The sequence below is a fragment of the Rhincodon typus genome, chromosome 21 (genome assembly GCF_021869965.1).
Source record: "Rhincodon typus isolate 14 chromosome 21, sRhiTyp1.1, whole genome shotgun sequence".
Classification (NCBI taxonomy): Eukaryota; Metazoa; Chordata; class Chondrichthyes; order Orectolobiformes; family Rhincodontidae; genus Rhincodon; species Rhincodon typus.
This window is the reverse complement of record NC_063352.1, coordinates 10,529,342-10,548,314: the sequence shown is the minus strand read 5'-3', so window position 1 is coordinate 10,548,314 and position 18,973 is coordinate 10,529,342. Positions and strand designations below refer to the sequence as shown.

The 18,973-nt window shown below is 39.8% G+C and overlaps 1 protein-coding gene across 1 annotated transcript in view; it reads right to left on the bottom strand.

The window, feature by feature from the left end:
* The window catches only part of LOC109910874 (thioredoxin domain-containing protein 11), a 151,818-nt gene that overhangs the window by 23,336 nt on the left and 109,509 nt on the right, over window positions 1-18,973 (bottom strand). The window contains exons 2-4 of the mRNA XM_048609678.1: window positions 10,248-10,341; window positions 1,575-1,687; window positions 342-542 (exon numbers count right to left, since the gene is read on the bottom strand). Coding sequence (XP_048465635.1) covers window positions 342-542; window positions 1,575-1,687; window positions 10,248-10,341 — 408 coding nt within the window. The remainder of the gene's footprint in view (window positions 1-341; window positions 543-1,574; window positions 1,688-10,247; window positions 10,342-18,973) is intronic.

The window sequence follows — 18,973 nt, the reverse complement described above, 5'->3', positions numbered from 1 at the left end:
CTTAGGAGTTAAAAATGCCCTTGTTATTTTGCAAGCGCCCAATCGTGCCATCAGATGTAAAATTCCAATGCATTGTTTGCGTTTCTTTTTCCTCCTTGGAAAGATTGCATTGGATAGAATGAGGCCCTTTTTTGCATGTACTTTCAAGTGATTCTTTTAGGAGAGAAGTATATTTTTGCAATAAAAAACACATTGTTTGATTATAGGCTATGAACATAGCATTGCCTAATCAAAATAACATTTCTCAAATGCATTCAACTAGTATAACATTGTCATTTACTTGGCACCTTCAACTCCACCTTTATTCAAAGCCATATATTATCAATGTTTTTAGTTCTCACCTTCTCTATCAGTGGCTGTTTCTCAGCTAATGGGCTGAAGGGGAAAAACAATAATAATGCTGGGCCTTTCTTCAGTTCATTGTTTAGGAGAAGGCTCTTGCTTCCATGCGGTCGCAACCAGTGTATAAAGGTCTCCCGGTTCTCAAAAGCCCAGCTGTAGATATTTACCGCGGTGACGTTTAAAACCTCGTGAGGAAATATCTACAATAGGAGAATAAACCAAAGTTTCAGGATGTTATAGCAGTTACTTTACAAAAAAAAAGAGAAAAAAACTCAAATGGCCAAAACTACATTTTAAAGAAACAGAAACTGACAATGCACTTCCTTGCAGCGCAGAAAAGACTGAAACCTATTTATACGGCATTCTTATTTTCTCTCATCCTTCAGGTCACAAACAAATCCTCAGCGGATTTATTCTCCACTTTCCATCAAAGATGAGCCTAAAACCAGGATTGGTAAAAAGACCACACCAGGAAGCTCTCATCCACCAGTCTTTCCAGACTCTCGAGGGTAACATATCCCAACTCACCTTGCAAGTAGATCCATGTTCTACCAATCAATCAGTCACTACATGCGAGAAAGAAACTATGCTGGAAAGGCATCAATTTTCTATCCTAGACCGTCAAAACAGGCTGTTTGACACAGATAGTTCAAATTGCTGCTCATCCTTTATGTGATAGTATGCCCAATTCATGTTTCCATTATTTCTTTTTCATCTACCTGATCTCTCTCTCCTTTATTCTTTCACCCCCCTTTATCTTGGAAGGGAGTGGCATGCTCAGTCATTTCAGAGGACAATTAAGAGCCAACCACACTGCTGCGTAATGGGGATCACAATAGACCAGACCAGGTCACAACAACATATTTCCTTCTAGAAAGGATATTAGTGAATGAGATAGGCTTTTACAACACTGATAATAGTCTAACGGTCACCATTACTAAGACTAGCTTTTACTCAATTAATTCATAAATCTGGAAATGGTGTTCCACTGCTACCCAAGTGGGGTTTGAACTTTTAGCCCCACAGCTTTTGGATTAATAGTCTAGTGATATTACCACTAACTGACCACATCCCCCATTCTAAAACGTTACGACAAGCTCCTCTTCAATTTAGCCATATCTAATCTTACAAAGTTTTGAAAGCAATATATCACAAATTATTTCTACAGAATTACAGCTATAGATAAAATACATATAAATAAAACCAAAGACTGGCTATAAGTTATCACTTACTATGGAAGAGTTGAAATGCCTATGCATATAAATTGTTCCAGGATTGGTTACAGATATCTTTTCTGCCACCTGTTTGCTGGTTATCACCCCAAAACGAATGGTTCCTTGATAATCTGAAATCACAAGAATGTCCTTGTATAAAATAGATCTCAAAAATTCATTCAACAATATCTTAGGATTAGAACATCCAATGTAATAGAACCATACTTTCACATTGAGATTCCCAGTTACAATGAATAGGTTAGAGATACCACTGTTTTAACTTGCTGGTTAGATGGGCTGAACAGTGGCGAATAGAATCTAATCGTGAAAAAAAAATGAAGTGCATTTACGGAGAACTAACAAAGCAAGACAGCAACTTTGAATGGTAAGGACCATTGGAAGTAGACAGTATCATAAGGACCACAGCGTGCACGTCCGTAGATCCTTGAAGACAGCCGAATAGGTAGACAAGGTGGTTAAGAAAGCATATTGAATATTGCCTTGACTAATAAAAGCAAATGAACAGAAAAGCCAAGGAGGTTATGATGGAGCAGTATATAAAATGTTAGTTGGGTTATCGCTGGAGTTCTGAGTGTCACATTATAGGATTGACATGATTACACTTGAGTTGGTGCTGAAGGGATTCACCAGCATGCTGTCTGGGCTGGAGCAATTCAGCTATGAATGAAGACTAAACAGGCCAGGCTTGTTTTCCTTACAGCAGAGAGGGCTGAAGGAGGATCTGATTGATGTGCACATAGTTCTGATGGGCATTGACAGAATGGATTGAAAGAACCTTTTTCTCCTTTTAGTAGAGGGAATAACCAAGGGGCAGAGGTTTGAAGTAAGGAGCTGGTGGTTCAGAGGGGTTTTAAGGAAAAGAGCTTTCACCCAGAGGGATGTGGGTATCTGGAACTCACCTGTCTGAAAAGGTGAAATGGGCAGGAGCCGTCAGAAATCTTAACTATTCAGACGAACACCTGAAACACCACAGCATTCAAGGCTACGGTCCAAGTGCTGGAAAATGGGATGAGAATGGGATGACTAACACGGTCACAATGGGCCAAAGGACCTCTTTCGACGTTGTAAAAGCTCTATGACAATGTTTTAAAAATCAAAAGCACACACAACCCCAAACCCTGAAAAAGGGGAGTTATGGAAACTGATGAGATATTTTATGCACATCACCTAGCTTCCCAGAAAAAAACCAAAATCAATAAAGATATTTTAGATTGCAATATTAAATACTAATCAAGCAACTTTATTGTCAGATCAGAAAGCCACCTTTATTCAACTAAACAAAATATGCTGTGGTAACATCGTATAATTTTAACAAAATATCTTAAGAGATTTTAAACAATAAAACCTGACACTTAGCCATCATTAATTGGCAGTACTAAAACAGAGATCAATTAGCATAATGACATATCAAGCATAATGACTTTAAACACAATGAACTCAGTGTAATTCTAGCTGACATGACATTTTAGACATTAGCACAAAGTATTCATAAAAGGAACTTGCAAATTCCATGCATATCCACTGTAGCGTGTAATGCTCTGCTTTAAATGAGAATTCAGAATGAGTGCACATGCCCATTCTATTGATGTCTATCTGATCTGTACCACAAGTACAATGGAATTAAACAGATTGACTATGCATGTAGTCACTGAAAAGTTTGCCATACTGTAGAAAAGTGAATAAGCTCTCAACGTCAAAAGAGTATTGCCAGCATATAGAGGCAGGTTGAGAGTTCAACTTGTCTGAAGTCAAAATCAAAAATGACAGCTGTGTTTAAAATTGTTGACTCCATTATTCTCTGCAGCGAAAAGGAAATCTTTTAAACACCACATTTTTAATGCATTTCATTGATGATGCAAATTTAAGTGATCAAATTCCAATTAAAGTAAGCATATATTCAAAATAAACTAAATAGTAAATGTTAACTTTTCAATTTTCTCCTCTATATTCCTCAAGGTGTTAAAAGATCAACAACCATGCATATTCCTTTTGCAAGGGTACATGAAGCTCAGAAGAAACACTTGTTTTCCTCATTGAAGTAAACACCACCAAACTGGCTTTTATTAATGCTGTCAAATAAATAACACCATGCTTCATCGTAATGTTAAAGCATGCTGGTATTTCAACCTTAAATCAATGCAATGTGTCCAGAAAAGCATATTTATTTTGTCCTTTCACAGTTCTGAAGGTGGAAAATCGCATGCATCTCCAATACAACAGCAAAAGTTTTTTGGCTTCCTTCAAACAGATTTAACACTTTAGTGAGATTATATTTTTAAATTAAAATATTTTTCCCCTACCTAGATATGAATTTATCTTTACAATCCTCTATTTCAGTTTCTGATCATCCTGCCTACTGTTTTACTTCCTTCTGAGAAGGCAGGACGGGACCACTATGGTCCTAGTTATGCAAACTGTCGTGTTATTAGTGTTGGTGTTTTCCAGCTTTTCTTCTCTACTTTTCTGAAAGTGTTAAATTTTCTTTCGGCACCTTGCCCAAGATTCTGAGTAGCAATATTCACCACTTAGATTTGCAAATGAAGACTGAAGAGAACCTGAACTCTCACCCAATGCCCACGTTCTGCAGCAAGATCATAGAATAGTGGTCAAAAACACAAGACCATGCCTTTTAAACAAGGGTGACAAGACCAACTGTCTTGTGTCAAATAATACCACAGCAGGATTAGTCAAGTTGTCACAAACCAGGAACTGAAGCCAAGTGTTCTATTACAGAATCACATAAGTGTTACGGCACAGGAGCTCATTCAGCTCTTTGTGCCCGTACTAGCTCTTTAAATAAGCATTACCAATGCAAATCTTCTGCATTCTTCTCCCACGCACTAGCACACTATTCCTATCTAGATAATCATCCAATACCCTACTGAACCTGCCTCCACCAAACTTTCAGTCAGTGCATTCCAAAACCTAACTACTCTCAGACTGGAAAGGTCTTTCCTAACTGCACCCTTGCTTCTTTTGCAGATAGAATTTAAATTCTATGTCTTTTATTCTTTTCAGCAGCTCCAACAATTTGTCCCTATCTACTCTATCCAGTCAACTCTCAATTTTGAGAATGTCTATCAGAACTCCTCTTATCCTTTTTTAACAAAAAGAATCCCTACAGTTGGAAAAGGCCCTTCGGCCCAACAAGTCCACACCAAACCTCAGAGCATCCCACCCAAACCCATCCCTGTATAACCCACCTAATCTACACATCCCTGAATACTACGGGCAATTTAGCATGGCCAATCCACCTAGCCTGCACATCTTTGGACTGTGGGAGGAAACCGGAGCATCCAGAGGAAACCCACGCCGACACGGGGAGAATGTGCAAACTCCACACAGACAGTCACCCCAGGGTGGAATCGAACCCAGGTTCTTGGCGTTGTGAGGCAGCAGTGCTAACCACTGAGCCACCGTGCCGCTCCCTCCAAACACAGCAGTTCCACCATCTTCAATATGTTCTTCGAGTTCCACATGGTCCTTATCAGTTTACAATTCTTCCAACTTTAGTGTCATCTCACACTAAGATCTCGAACATGAATATAAATCAGAAAAATCAAGGGTCCCAATACTAACCCATAAAGAACTCCACTACAACCTTGTTCCGGCCTGAAAAGTATCCATTGATAATTACTCCCTGTTTTCTATCACTCAGCCAGTTTTCTATCCATGTTGCTACCAAACCTTTTATTCCATTGCCTCGAACTTTCCTTGTAGTCTGTTGTGCGGCACTGTACCAAATGCCTTCTGGAAATCCATGTATACCACATCAACAGCATTATCCTCACTGAGCCTTCCTGTTACTTCAAGAAGCTCCACAAGTTAGTTAAACATTATTGCTTAATCAACTCACCTTTTTACATTAACTACTAGTTCTATCCCAAATAAATGCGTCTAGAAGCTTCCTCAGTTAAAATGATTGGTCTGTAAATTCTGGGTTTATCCTTGCAAATCTTGTTGAAATTGACCAGAAGTTTTGCAATTTTCTAGTCCTCTAACATCCCCCAAAATCTAGGGAAGTGCCAGTGCTCCTGCAATTTCCATTCTCATCCCCTTCAAAATGCTTAGGTGCATCTCATCCAGTGGCAGTGCCTTGTCAATTTTCAGGATTAACAGCCTGTCCAATACTTCTGCCCTACTAATTTTGAATCTTTCTAGTGACTTAATCCCCTCATGTATCACCATGTCCTGCGTAGCAGCTCTCTCTAATTAGTGAAGACAGACGCAAAGTATTAATTTAACAGATCAGACATGGCCCCGCTCCATGGGTAAATCCTCTTTTAGGTCCACAATCAGCCCAATAAACTTCTTTTACCATTTAAGTGGCCATGGAAAACTTTAGGACACCTCTTTATATTTGCTGCCAGTCCTTTCTGATTATTCCTCTTTGCTTCTATTATTTGCTTTTGCACCTCCCCTCTGAACCTTCGATATACCTTTTTATCCTCAATTTTATCATCTTTTAACCTGACACTTGAAATAAGCGCACTTTTTCTTCTTTATCTTATTTTCTCTTTCATTTATCATTCAGGGCACTCCTGAATTGTTTAAGATCCTAAGACTGTTCTATCTTTCTGATTTGAGGGAACATAACTGGACTGCGTCCAAATGATATTCATTTCTAAGGCAGCCCATTGTTCAGTTACAGGTTTCCTGCAAATCCCTCATTCCAGTCAACTCTGCCCAAGCTCTGTTTTAGTCCTGCTGAAGTCTACTTTCCACCAACTTATTTTTCTCATTCTGGACTGTTGCATGTCAATCGCCACCATCATCCTGAACCTTACAATACAAGCATCACGATCTCCTGTTTCCCACATGACATTTGATCCACTTGGCCCACCTCAGTTCCAAGAACCAGATCCAACAGTGTTGTTGGGCTGGAAACGTACTGTTGAAGGAAGCGCTTTCGCACACAATCCAGGAACATTTGCTCTTTGCAGCCCTGTAGACTACAAATATCCCAGTTTACGGTTGTATAATTGGAAGTCTCGCATTATAATCTGGGCATTTCTCTGTAACTTCCTTGCAGCTTTGTTCTCCTACATCCTTTCCACTAGTCGATGATCTAAAGACTGTATGCAGCAATGCAACTGTACTCTTTTTGTTAGTTTAGTTCAAGCCAAATTGATTCTTTACCTGTAGCCACCAAGACATCCTCTTTCACCAGCACTGCAATGCAATTTTATTGATTTGGTTTAGCACTGTTCTGACCAATGGCTACGCTTGGTCAGCAGGAGGGAAATTGCACTGTCAACCAAATTAGGGAGTCCAGTATCCAGCTTTCAACTCAAAACAGCAGTTCAATTTCAAACATACATACAGTTGAAATATTAATTTATACACCCTCACACAATGATTTCAATTGGTGTTTATTACACTTCTAAAAGACAGAATCTCATCAACCCTTCAACTGATTTTTCTGCTTCACAGGGCAACGAAATAATCATTTCACTTGCAAACTGAACAAATTGAGAAGTTATAAAACCAAGTATAGCTGTAGTTCAAAAGTAAAGTATAAAAAAAAAGTGAACAAGTATACAGAAACTGGAAGTAATAGCCGATAACAGCCAAAAACAGAAGTGAAGCTTGGGGTTGAATGTCCTATCTATACCAACATGTGTCAAAAAGAGGAACATCAGGTTGACAATATCAGATATGCACAATATTTTGAAGACTCTAGGCTCTACTGATAACATCTTCAGCATTCTGTTAAGTTAAGGAATAGAATACTAATTTCACTTAAATGCAATCAACAGCTGATGCATTTAATCAAGTTAAATTATCTATTGTTTGCCATTATGGGTAGCAAAAAAGAAAAAAAAGAGCATCAAAAGTCAAACAATGGGCAACGTTTATCTCGTGTCAGATTTTCTAGGCAAAACAAAGAAACCGAGTCTTTCTTTTACTGACATAATACATTTGTCAGATTAGTGGAAAACAAGAAATTCTGAGAAGGATTTCACAGACTTGGTGGGCCAAAGGGCCTGTTCCTGTGCTGTACTGTTCTAAGGATAACCTTTGCCACTCTTAATTAATTAAATTACTGATGGAGAATCTAGATTTACATTTAAACAGTGAGCACTGACTATGGCATTCTTAAAATTGCACAGCACCAAAAACTTGGTACAAATTCCTTTCTTGAACAACATTTTCAATGGATGTAAAGCATAATTCAACAATCTGCATTAACTAATTTGCCAACAATACTGAAGTTAAAACATTTTGGTTTAGCTTTAAAAATCACTCTCAGAATATTATCACTTCAGTTAACGTTGCAAGCAAGTCTGCTGGACACATTCAATATTACAACCTGATTGTAGCTAATTGAAAATACAATTCTGCGTAAGATTGGAACAGGCAGCATCCTTTTTTTAAATAATATGGTCAGTCAAATATTAATGTTAGTTATTTTTAAGACAGGCATAGACACCTTCCCAAAAAAAAACTATGGGAAAGGATGTTCATGCATGTTGTAGGTCAAATGACCATGCCCTCACTGCAAAATTCTATGAGGTTACCAAATAAATTAGAATGCTTTCACCAGATAGCAAATTGGAAGTCTATATCACATAATTTACTTTGGGCATAGATCAGGTAAATTGAGGGGTTCTTGTACATGAAACAAAGTTAGCACACAGGTGCAGCAGGTAATTATGGCAGCAAATGGAATTTTGGCCTTCACTGCTAGAAGGTTGGAGTTCTAAACTAGCCTTACTTCGGTTGTGGGTAAAGTGTTGGAAAGGATTATAAGAGATAGGATTTATAATCATCTAGAAAGGAATAATTTGATTAGGGATAGTCAACACGGTTTTGTGAAGGGTAGGTCGTGCCTCACAAACCTTATTGAGTTCTTTGAGAAGGTGACCAAACAGGTGGATGAGCGTAAAGCGGTTGATGTGGTGTATATGGATTTCAGTAAAGCGTTTGATAAGGTTCTCCATGGTAGGCTATTGCAGAAAATACGGAGGCATGGGATTGAGGGTGATTTAGCGGTTTGGATCAGAAATTGGCTAGCTGTAAGAAGACAAAGGGTGGTGGTTGATGGGAAATGTTCATCCTGGAGTTCAGTTACTAATGGTGTACCTCAAGGATCTGTTTTGGGGCCACTGCTGCTTATCATTTTTATAAATGACCTGGACGAGGATGTAGAAGGATGGGTTAGTAAATTTGCGGATGACACCAAAGTTGGTGGAGTTGTGGATAGTGCGGAAGGATGTTGCAGGTTACAGAGGGACATAGATAAGCTGCAGAGCTGGGCTGAGAGGTGGCAAATGGAGTTTAATGCGGAAAAGTGTGAGGTGATTCACTTTGGAAAGAGTAACAGGAATACAGAGTACTGGGCTAATGGTAAGATTCTTGGTAGTGTGGATGAGCAGAAAGATATCGGTGTCCATGTGCACAGATCACTGAAAGTTGCCACCCAGGTTGATAGCGTTGTTAAGAAGGCGTACAGTATGTTAGGTTTTATTGGTAGAGGGATTGAGTTTCGGAGCCATGAGGTCATGTTGCAGCTGTACAAAACTCTGGTGCGGCCGCACTTGGAGTATTGCGTACAGTTCTGGTCACCGCATTATAGGAAGGATGTAGAAGCATTGGAAAGGGTGCAGAGGAGATTTACGAGGATGTTGCCTGGTATGGAGGGAAGGTCTTATGAGGAAAGGCCGAGGGTCTTGAGGCTGTTTTCGTTAGAGAGAAGAAGGTTAAGAGGTGACTTGATAGAGACATACAAGATGATCAGGAGAATTAGATAGGGTGGACAGTGGGAGCCTTTTTCCTCGGATGGTGATGGCTAGCACGAGGGGACATAGCTTTAAATTGAGGGTGATAGATATAGGACAGATGTCAGAGGTAGGTTCTTTACTCAGAGAGTAGTAAGGGCGTGGAATGCCCTGCCTGCAAAAATAGTAGACTCGCCCACTTTAAGGGCATTTAAATGGTCATTGGATAAACATATGGATGATAATGGAATAGTTTAGGTTAGATGGGTTTCAGATTGGTTTCACAGGTCGGCGCAACATCGAGGGCCGAAGGGCCTGTACTGCGCTGTAATGTTTTATGTTCTATGTTCTATGAATCCTTGTTACAACGTAGTGTTGGTGAGATCACACCTAGAGTGCTGGGTATACTTGTGATCCCCATAAATAAAGAAGTATATACTGGCATTGGATGCAGTTCAAAAGAGATTCACAAGGCTGATTTCAGACATGAAGGGGCTAGCTTATTGAGAACAGCTGAACAGGTTAGGCCTTCATTCATTAGAGTTAGGATGAAGGATGATCTTATTTGAACATACGGGATTCTGAGGAGGCTCCACTAGTGGGGGAGTCTCAAACCAGGGGTCCAGAGTTACAGAATAAACAGATGCCCCGTAAAACAGTGATGCAAGGGAATGTCTTCTCCCAGACAGTAGTGAATACCTGGAATTCTGTATCCCAGAGTGTTGTGGAGGCTAGAACTAAAGAGAAGGTAGATAGAGTTTTGAAATATCAGGAAATCGACAGCTATGCTGAGTTGGCATAAGGGAGGAGTTGAGGTCCGAGACAGAATCGGCCACAATCTTGTTGAATGACAGGACAGGCTTGGGAAGCTGAATGGCCTATTCCCGTTCCTATTTTCTATGTTCTTTTGCAAGAGTTGCAGTGTTCAAAAATTAATGAGGAATCTCACCTCTTTTTAGTGCATGCAATGCAGAGACATAGAGAGTCAGGTAACCCGGAGGCTGTGGTGATGAGTTAAACTCGAAATATCCAAGAACACCTGGCTGAGTCAGGGAAAAGAAGACATAAATTAAAAAAAAGTTCAAGAATGTTTCAGCAACTTTCACATGTTGACAAAACTTACAACCAAAACACCTGATTTGTACAACTGTGTCATTACTCCTATTAAAGTCAAAATGATTCATCCAGAGAGTCCCAGAACACATACTCCTGAATAAAATGTTGTCACGATTAACACAACACAAACAATCTTCTCTACTCAAAATAACTCATCAGATGAAGTTACATTGTGTAAACACGAGTTGCCAATATATCCTGCATTATGCCAAAACATCACTTGTAATGGGCCTAGTTTACCTTCACGTGCTCGTCAGAAAGTGTTTCTAAAAACAAAAAAGGGGTTTGCAGTCATAAAAGGCAAAAAAAGTTACCAGCGTACAACACCACAAGTGGCTTCAGCGAAACAATCTTGTCTTATTCATAATCTTGCTGGAAAGCACATGCCCAATATTTACAACCAAATTCTATTTCAGTTGGGCATAAAGTGTTAATCACAAACAAGTATTCGTGTGGAGATAGAGCTCAACTCCACCAGGTTGCTTCGGACATCTCTCAAGACAGGATATCCTCTATCCTCTTGACTCTTACAAGTGTACGCAGGCAATCTTGGAGACTAATCCTCATCTTTAAAGCCAAACCATACTCACGCAGGCAAAGAATTGATGACGTGTGGAGCGAGTGATTGAATCAAATGCGCAAAGTGCACCGGGAGTAAGATGAGTGCAGTGACTCGTGCCTATGATCTAACCACTCGGCAGCAGCAACAGGATTCTGAGGTCAAAGAATCTCGTCTGCCAGCAGGCTAGTCTGATCAGGCATGCACATCAAGTTCAGCAGTTACATGGTGCATCTGGGAGAACCTGGAAGTAGGGTCTTATGGTAATGGCTGTGCCCTTAACTCTGGGCTAGAAGGTCCAGATTCAAGTCCTACCTCAGGCTATGATAGCCTTAGGAGGTATATCATATCACGTCTAAAGAGACTGAAAGTAAGATGAAGGGGAGAAATATAACCAGTGCTAACAATTTCAGCATTTAAAAAGTTATTAAATGGGCTCAACCATTCTGGCAACCACAAAGCAAAGCCAGCCTAAAATGATAAGAAAGAGAAAGCAGAATACTGTAAATCCAAAATAAAAGCAAAAACTGCTGGAAATACTCAGCAGGCTATGCCAGCGTCTGTTCTAATGTAAGGCCTAGCCCTGAAAAGTTAATGTTATTTCTCTCCACAAGTGCTGCTATAAGCTGTTGGCCATTTCTTGGGGGAAAAAAAAACTTCAACAAGGGATAATATTTATTCATACAGCCCAGAAAATACAATAACAAAATCAGATAAATGCTTGAGTATTAAAAGAAATGAAATTCTCAATTAATGGAATCACCTCATGCCACCTCCACTCCAGTGAAGCTGCCCTCACACCTGTAACTTTTCTTTAAATCTGAAACACTTATTCTCTATAATTAGCAACCAGAAAGTAAAATTACACTCAGAAAAGTTACATCATTTTGCAGAAAAGCAGGCATTCTCCCATCTTCTCATTAGGGAAGGAATTTGACCACATATTGTTATTAAAAATAATTACAAATAGCCATCTTATTTAACTTGGATCTAAATCCCATACTTGAGATTATGCTAAGGATGGCACACCAGCAGAGTGGAACTCAAGACCAGACCTGCAACCTAAATGCTCTTTCTATGTCAGCAGCACGTGCTGTGACAATTTGAACAGCAGCCACTAAAGTAGTCTCCAGTTACACCAAGGACTCGTCACTAACTTACCATCAACACCACAGTAAAAACAACAAATACTGGAATCAGAGATAGTAGGAACTGCAGATGCCGGAGAATCCGAGACAACAAGGTGCAGAGCTGGATGAACACAGCAGGCCAAGCAGCATCATAGGAGCAGAAAGGCTGACGTTTCGGGCCTAGACCCTTCTTCAGAAATGGGATGACCCGTATGATGTGATACTTTGCCTAGCCTATACTGGAATCGCTCAGCAGGTCAGGCAGCATCTGCAAAGTGGAGGGGGGAGGTGGTGGTGTTGAAACAGACATGCAAGAAGGCATGGCTGCTCTCTCTCTCGCTCTCCACAGATGCTGCTCGACTTGTTGAGCATTTGTTTTTATTTCAGATTTACTGCCTCAACAGAATTTGCCTTTCCTTCAACTCAAACACCTGATGACTGATTTTTCAAACCAGTCTTATTTTCTTTCCGTTCACAACCTCCTTCCACTTTTGCACTTAAAGTTAGAATAAATATTGACACCATAAATCAACAGATAGATACAGGACAAGGGTGACAAGTGATCTGTATTTTGCTCAGACTAAATACTATAAAAAGGCGAGGACAGTGTGGTTGTTTGAAGAGACCAAATCCTTGACAACTTGATGAAACACAAAAACGACTGCAACAGTCAGTTCTAAGTAAAGGAAGTGTAGCCATGCAAACTTGACATTGGAAGGATTAAAGCTTTGAAGCCCCTTCTTCCTCCTTATCCTCTTTTCCATTCTTCCTTTTAAAAAAAAACAAACAAAACAAGCTTTCCTCTCTCAGTTCTCACTGGAGGGCAACAGATGACCTCCTGTGGAATTCATCAATTGCTCTTTCCATATGGCAAGTCAAAAAGTGGAAGGAGAGGGGAAAAAAAGAACAACTTTTGTGCAGGAAGACAGAAAAATATGGAGAACAAAAAGAGAAATGGTTGAGAGAGTGACAGCAAATGCATATAGAGTAGAGAAAAAAAAAATGTGCAACCTGCTTCTGCAGTGCCTGTGGCATCACAGCCATCCTTCCAACAGGATTCAAATCCCAACCCAAATGGAAAAATCATTGTCAGGTAAGGGTCTTCATTAGTGGTATGTCTGACAGCATTACATGCATAGAGCAAGTTCTTGTCTACTTCTAAAGCATTATGTGGTTTTAAAACATGATTTAAATTGAACCCTGCAGGCAGAGATTACCAATTTATTCAAATCAACATCTTTAAAGGAGACAGGGGAGCTTATTTTCATAGATTTTAAGAAGTTACTCGTGGGATAAGAGTGTAATTGGCAGTTAAGACTCAACCACATTGCTGTGGATCCTGGAGTCAGATGCAGGCCAGACCGTAAGGACAGCATATTTCCTTCCATAAAAGGACATTAATGAACTAGGTGGGTTTTTACAACAATGGTTATATGATCGGCATTGGGCCAGCTCTTTATTCCAGATTTTACTGAATTCAAATTTCGCTATCTGCCATGATGGGATTCAAGCCCATGTCCTCAGAACATTGGTCTAGGTTTTCTGGATTGCTAATCTAGTGACATTACCATTATGACACCACATTCCCTAATCACACAAAGCATTGCGTCCCATTGTACCCAAAAATGTCAACATCTTTCCCAATAAGATTAATGTCAGGTTCAAGTCTCACATGTACTAAAGGTTTCTCACAACATGTCCAAACAGGTTAAAATAATTATATATTGAAGAGATGCTGGATAATTATCCAGATGTTTGTTCTTATTAGATTGCCTGCATTCACAAATAAATATCAATAAATTTGAAAAAGTGCTTACTAGAAATCAAAGGTATAATCGCAGAGGAATATAGCACTTTCAATATCCTTTTATTCCTTTGTGATTATGATTTGTTTGTATGGCAGCTTGAGAGTGCTGATTAGCAGACAGATGTTCAAAATAGCAATGTGTCACAGGAGAAAAGCTACACCACTATAGTAAGTGTTTAAAACATCCTCATGTCAATTCAGTCAAATTGTGATACAATAGCAAGTAGAGGAATCAAAATAGAATTGACCAAGAGAACACACTTCTAAAAAGCTACAGTTCTGAAAACATTCTTCCAGATAATTACCATTATTGGTTTTGAAATGCTTAGAGTTAACTTGTTCACAGCGCTGAGCTTTCCGGAGTTGTTCTGAAGTAGTTTGGATTTCTAAAAAAGAACTTCATCGCTTTCGATTTGATTTGATTTATTGTCACGAGTACTTAAGTACAGTGAAAAGCTTTATGAGCAGTACAGACATATCATAGTAAGCAAGGACAAACAGATCATGGAGTGAAAAAGTACTTGGACAGAGGCATACAGATTATGTTGCACAGGGGCGCACTAGGAAAGATCAGCATGAGCAAGTTCAGCATTATTTGAAGTTAGAGTGTCCATTCATCAGTCTAATAACATCCAGGAAGAAGCTGTTCTTGAACCTGCTGGTGCATGTGTCAAGCTTCTGTATCTTCTGCCTGACGGAAGAGGATGTAGGAGAGCATTACCAGGTGGGATGGGACTTTAATGATGTTGGCAGCCTTTACGTGGCAATGAGCCATGTAAGTAGAGTCAGTGGATGGAAAAAAGTCGGCTTCTGTGATGGTCTGGTCTGGGCTGCGCACACAACCTTCTGTAGTTTACGGTCCTGGGCACAGCAGTTGCCATACCAGGCCATTATGCACCCAAACAGTGGTGCATCCGAAAAAGTCAGTGAGGGTCTGTAAGGACATGCCAGATGTCCTGAGCCCCTGAGGAAGATGAGGCATTGTTGTGTATTCTTGACTGTCACATCTACGCAAGTCTAGGGCAGGTTGTCGGTTATCGTCACTCGTAGTAATTTGACACTCCCAGCCCTCTCAACCTCAGCTCCATTGATGTAGATGGGGGCACATTCTCCTTCTTTCTTTCTGAAGTCAATGATCAGTTCTTCAGTTTTGTTGAGGGGGGTTGCATCACTGCACCACGTCACCAAGCTCTCAATCTCCTTTCTGTATTCTGCCTCATTGTTGTTTGATATCTGCCCTACCACAGTGGTGTTGTCAGCAAATTTGTAGATGACCTTTATTGGCTCAAAAGAAAGTACACAGGAAACTTCAGTAATTAATTTGTCAGAAGGGCAAAATGGCAGGGATCAGAGAATGTCAACTTGTGTCAAATCGGGCATTATTAGCCAACCAATCATGCTATCATCTCTGAAAACAGCTTGCAAGTTTGGATTTCATATTTATTACAATGGCATAAATATGCCACACTGGTATGGTAAATCCAATAGTGATGGAGGGCAAAATATATATATATATCCATTAGGAGTAAGCTATTGCAGTCTTTTGAATATCATCCTTAAACTTTTACCAAATGGAAGCTCCCTTTTGAAGAGGGCACATTCTAGAATAGAGGCAGGTTCTAGAAAGGAGGTAAGGTAATAATTGTTAGACGAAAAGAAACCCACACAATCTGCCTAATTCAGCTTCTAAGATTTAACAGTTGTTTGGTACAATGATAATGGAGTTGTAGACTGATCATGGCAGCTGAGCTTCATTAGTCTTCATATCAACTCAAACTAGAAAAGTGAGCAAATTTTCTGTGTAATCAATAAACAAGTCCCAAACTAAGCTGTTCCTTTAAGTAAGCTATGCCAAGTCACTCAAGCACGGTACTCCAAATATTAATCAATTCTACTTCCACCATCACCCGACGACCCTGTTTCACAGGTTCACCACTTGTTTCCCAAAATATTTCCCTGCAGATGGAATTTTCACAAAGAAAAGATTAAATCTTTGTGATCCCTTCCTCCTCACCCATCTTTTCATTTTTCTTTTAATGAAAGTTTTCTTTTGGGTACTACTGGTCATATGTATCAATAATTGGTGGGCTGTTGTTGAGGCACAGTGCTGCACCCAGTCCTCATTTCTACTATTTTTAATCAACCTATTTAGACATGTTGTGACACACCTCGGGGGTAGGTGGAACTTGAAACCGGAACTTCTGGCTCAGAGATAGGGACACTACCACAGGCTGCAATCCTCCTTTCTAGATATTTTTTAAATCAACCTATTCAGATGAGTAATGACAGTTCTGGAGTAAGTGGGAATTGAGCACAGGATATTGTGGCCCAGGAGGTGGGAACATACTAGTGCGTCACTAGATCCTTAATTCTCCTCGCTAGTCTGAGTATCAGGGCCAGTCTGATTAGCAATTGGAGGGGATATACCACAATAAACCATGTACTATAGAAAAAAAGACACAACAATGGTTACACAGCGAGATCTAGTCTGTTTTTCCATGATAGCAATAGGTACAATTTCAAAGACTATCAGAAGCCAGAAATGACACATCTGTCTCCATGGACTGTGCTAGACTGCACCCTTTCCACACAAGGACTGTGACATCTCTATATTGGATGGAGATTAATACAGCTTAAACATTTACTGTTTCAGAACCATAACCTTCTAAAGCATGCTCCTCAGTCAAGCAGGAGTTTCAAGTGAAATAAAATTTCATTTACTAGACTGGACAAGGTGAAACAGCTAATTATGGTCTACATTATCAATTACGTTCAAAATCCCAAAATCAGAAATTATAATTACACTCCAACCTTTTTTTTCCCAGTGAGAACAATGTATTACAATTATTCCTTAACCCAAGCCTTCAAACAATTCGGTTTCTCTCTTCTGTAACCTTCCAATATCCTTTTGGTGCCATGGCAACCAGAACTGCATAGTTACTGTTGTAACGATTCATAACGTAGAAGGATTCCCTCAGTTTGATTCAATAGTGACATTTAACATCTTAAAAGGATTGTAGAATCAATCTCCATAAATGTTAATGGTCACTTGGCATTGTATTTTAAGAGAACTCACTCAGAGTTGTAGGGGGAAAAAAAAAAAAACAGGCATGACAGACCAAATGTGAACCGATCTATCAAGGGCCTGAAACATCAACTTTTTAATCCACAAAAGGTGGTCCGAGTGTATCCAGCCTTTGTTGCTTTTATTTCAGATTTCAAGCATGCCCAGAACACTGCTGTTTTATTAGCAGGACAGTTGCTCTAGAACCTTCCATTTTAGTCTGTCCCACCTCCATTTTTCTGCTTTGTACACCACCACCTCATCACTCAACTCACGATTACCCTCAAAAAACTGTTGATGCAAAAGCCCGAGTACATCCTCAGTAGGTCAGACTATTTCCTACATAACCTCAATTAGAGAGCCAAAGTCAAAAGACTGCATTTGGAGACACTTTCTACATCTATGTTAGCCCAAATTTACATTGAAATAACGAAACTTCAATAACCTGTGGGAACCAGACATTACTGTCCTCTTCCTGTGCCATTCTCATGAAAAATGGAGTTAAAATTTATATTCTCTACCTAAATTTCAGTGAAACATTGTTTCCACAGCAGCCCTTTCATTTTAAAATTTCTACAAAACTAGGTCACAAGCTAGCTTCAACTGCTCAAAAGCAACAACCAAGCTGATTAATTAACACTTGCCAGTGGAATTGCATGTACAAAAAAGGTAGCACTCTCAGAAACATTTAAAGTCACATAAAACACTAGTCTTGAGACACTGTTTACTGGCATTTTAGCGAACTATAACAGTGACAATGCCGTTTCACACACCCACAATGGAGCTGTTTTCCATATCCAAGTCTCTGAATGCAAAGAGGTGACACTTTCCATGTTCAATGGAACTGAAAGTCAAGTTACAGATGGATTTATTTACTGAAGTTGGTTAATGCCAGTTACAAATTGTATAACTGTTTTCATGGTTTCACGTAAACAGTCAGGACGTGATGAACTGCAATGAATTAGAAGAACAGGAATTTTGGTCGATACCAGGTGATGTACAATTGTAATTTTTTTTCTCATGATGCACTGTTATCAGGTGCTCTCCAAGTTATGAATTTCTTCTATGCAGGATTCAGGGTTGTGCCCTAGCCCAACCAATCTGCTTCATCAAGACCTTCCCTCTATCATAAGGTCACAAGTGGGAATGTTTACTGACAATTGCACAATGTTCAGCACCATTCAGGACTTCTCCGATATTGAAGTTCAAATGTACAAATGCAACAAGATGTGGACAAGTGGAAAGTAACATTTGCGCCACGCAAATGCCAGGCAATAACCATCTCCAATAACAGACAGACAGACAGACAGACAGACAGACAATCTAACCACTGCCCCTTGACTTTCAATGGTGTTACCAACACTGAATCCTCCCTTATCAATATCCTGGAGGTTACCATTGACCAGAAACGGAGTTGGACTCATCATATAAATACAGTGGTTACAAGAGCAAATCAAAGGTTAGGAACACTACAGCAAGTAACTCAACTCTTGACTCTCCAATGCCTGTCCAACATCTGCAAGGTACAAGTCAGGAGTGTGATGGAATACTTGCCTGGATGGGGGCAGCCCCAACAACACAAGCAGCTTAAGTGGCACCACATCCACAAACGTTCACTCTCTCCACAACTGACACTCTGCAGCAACAATGTGTACTATATACAAGCTGCTCTGCACAACTTCACCAAAGATCCTCAGTCAACTCCTCCCAAACCCACGACCACTTCTATCTAGAAGGACAAAGGCAGCAGTTCCCTTCCAAGCCACACAGCATCCTGACTTGGAAATATGTCACCATTCTTTCCCTGTCGCTGGTCAAACTCCTGGAATTCCTTCCTTAAAAGGCATCGTGGATCTACTTACAACACATGGGTTGCAGCAGTTCCAAGGCGGCAGCTCATTACCCCTTTTGAAGGGTAACAAGGGACAGGCAATAAATGCTGGCCAACCAGTGACACCCATGTCCTACGAGTGAATACTAAAAACAAGAAAAATATTCA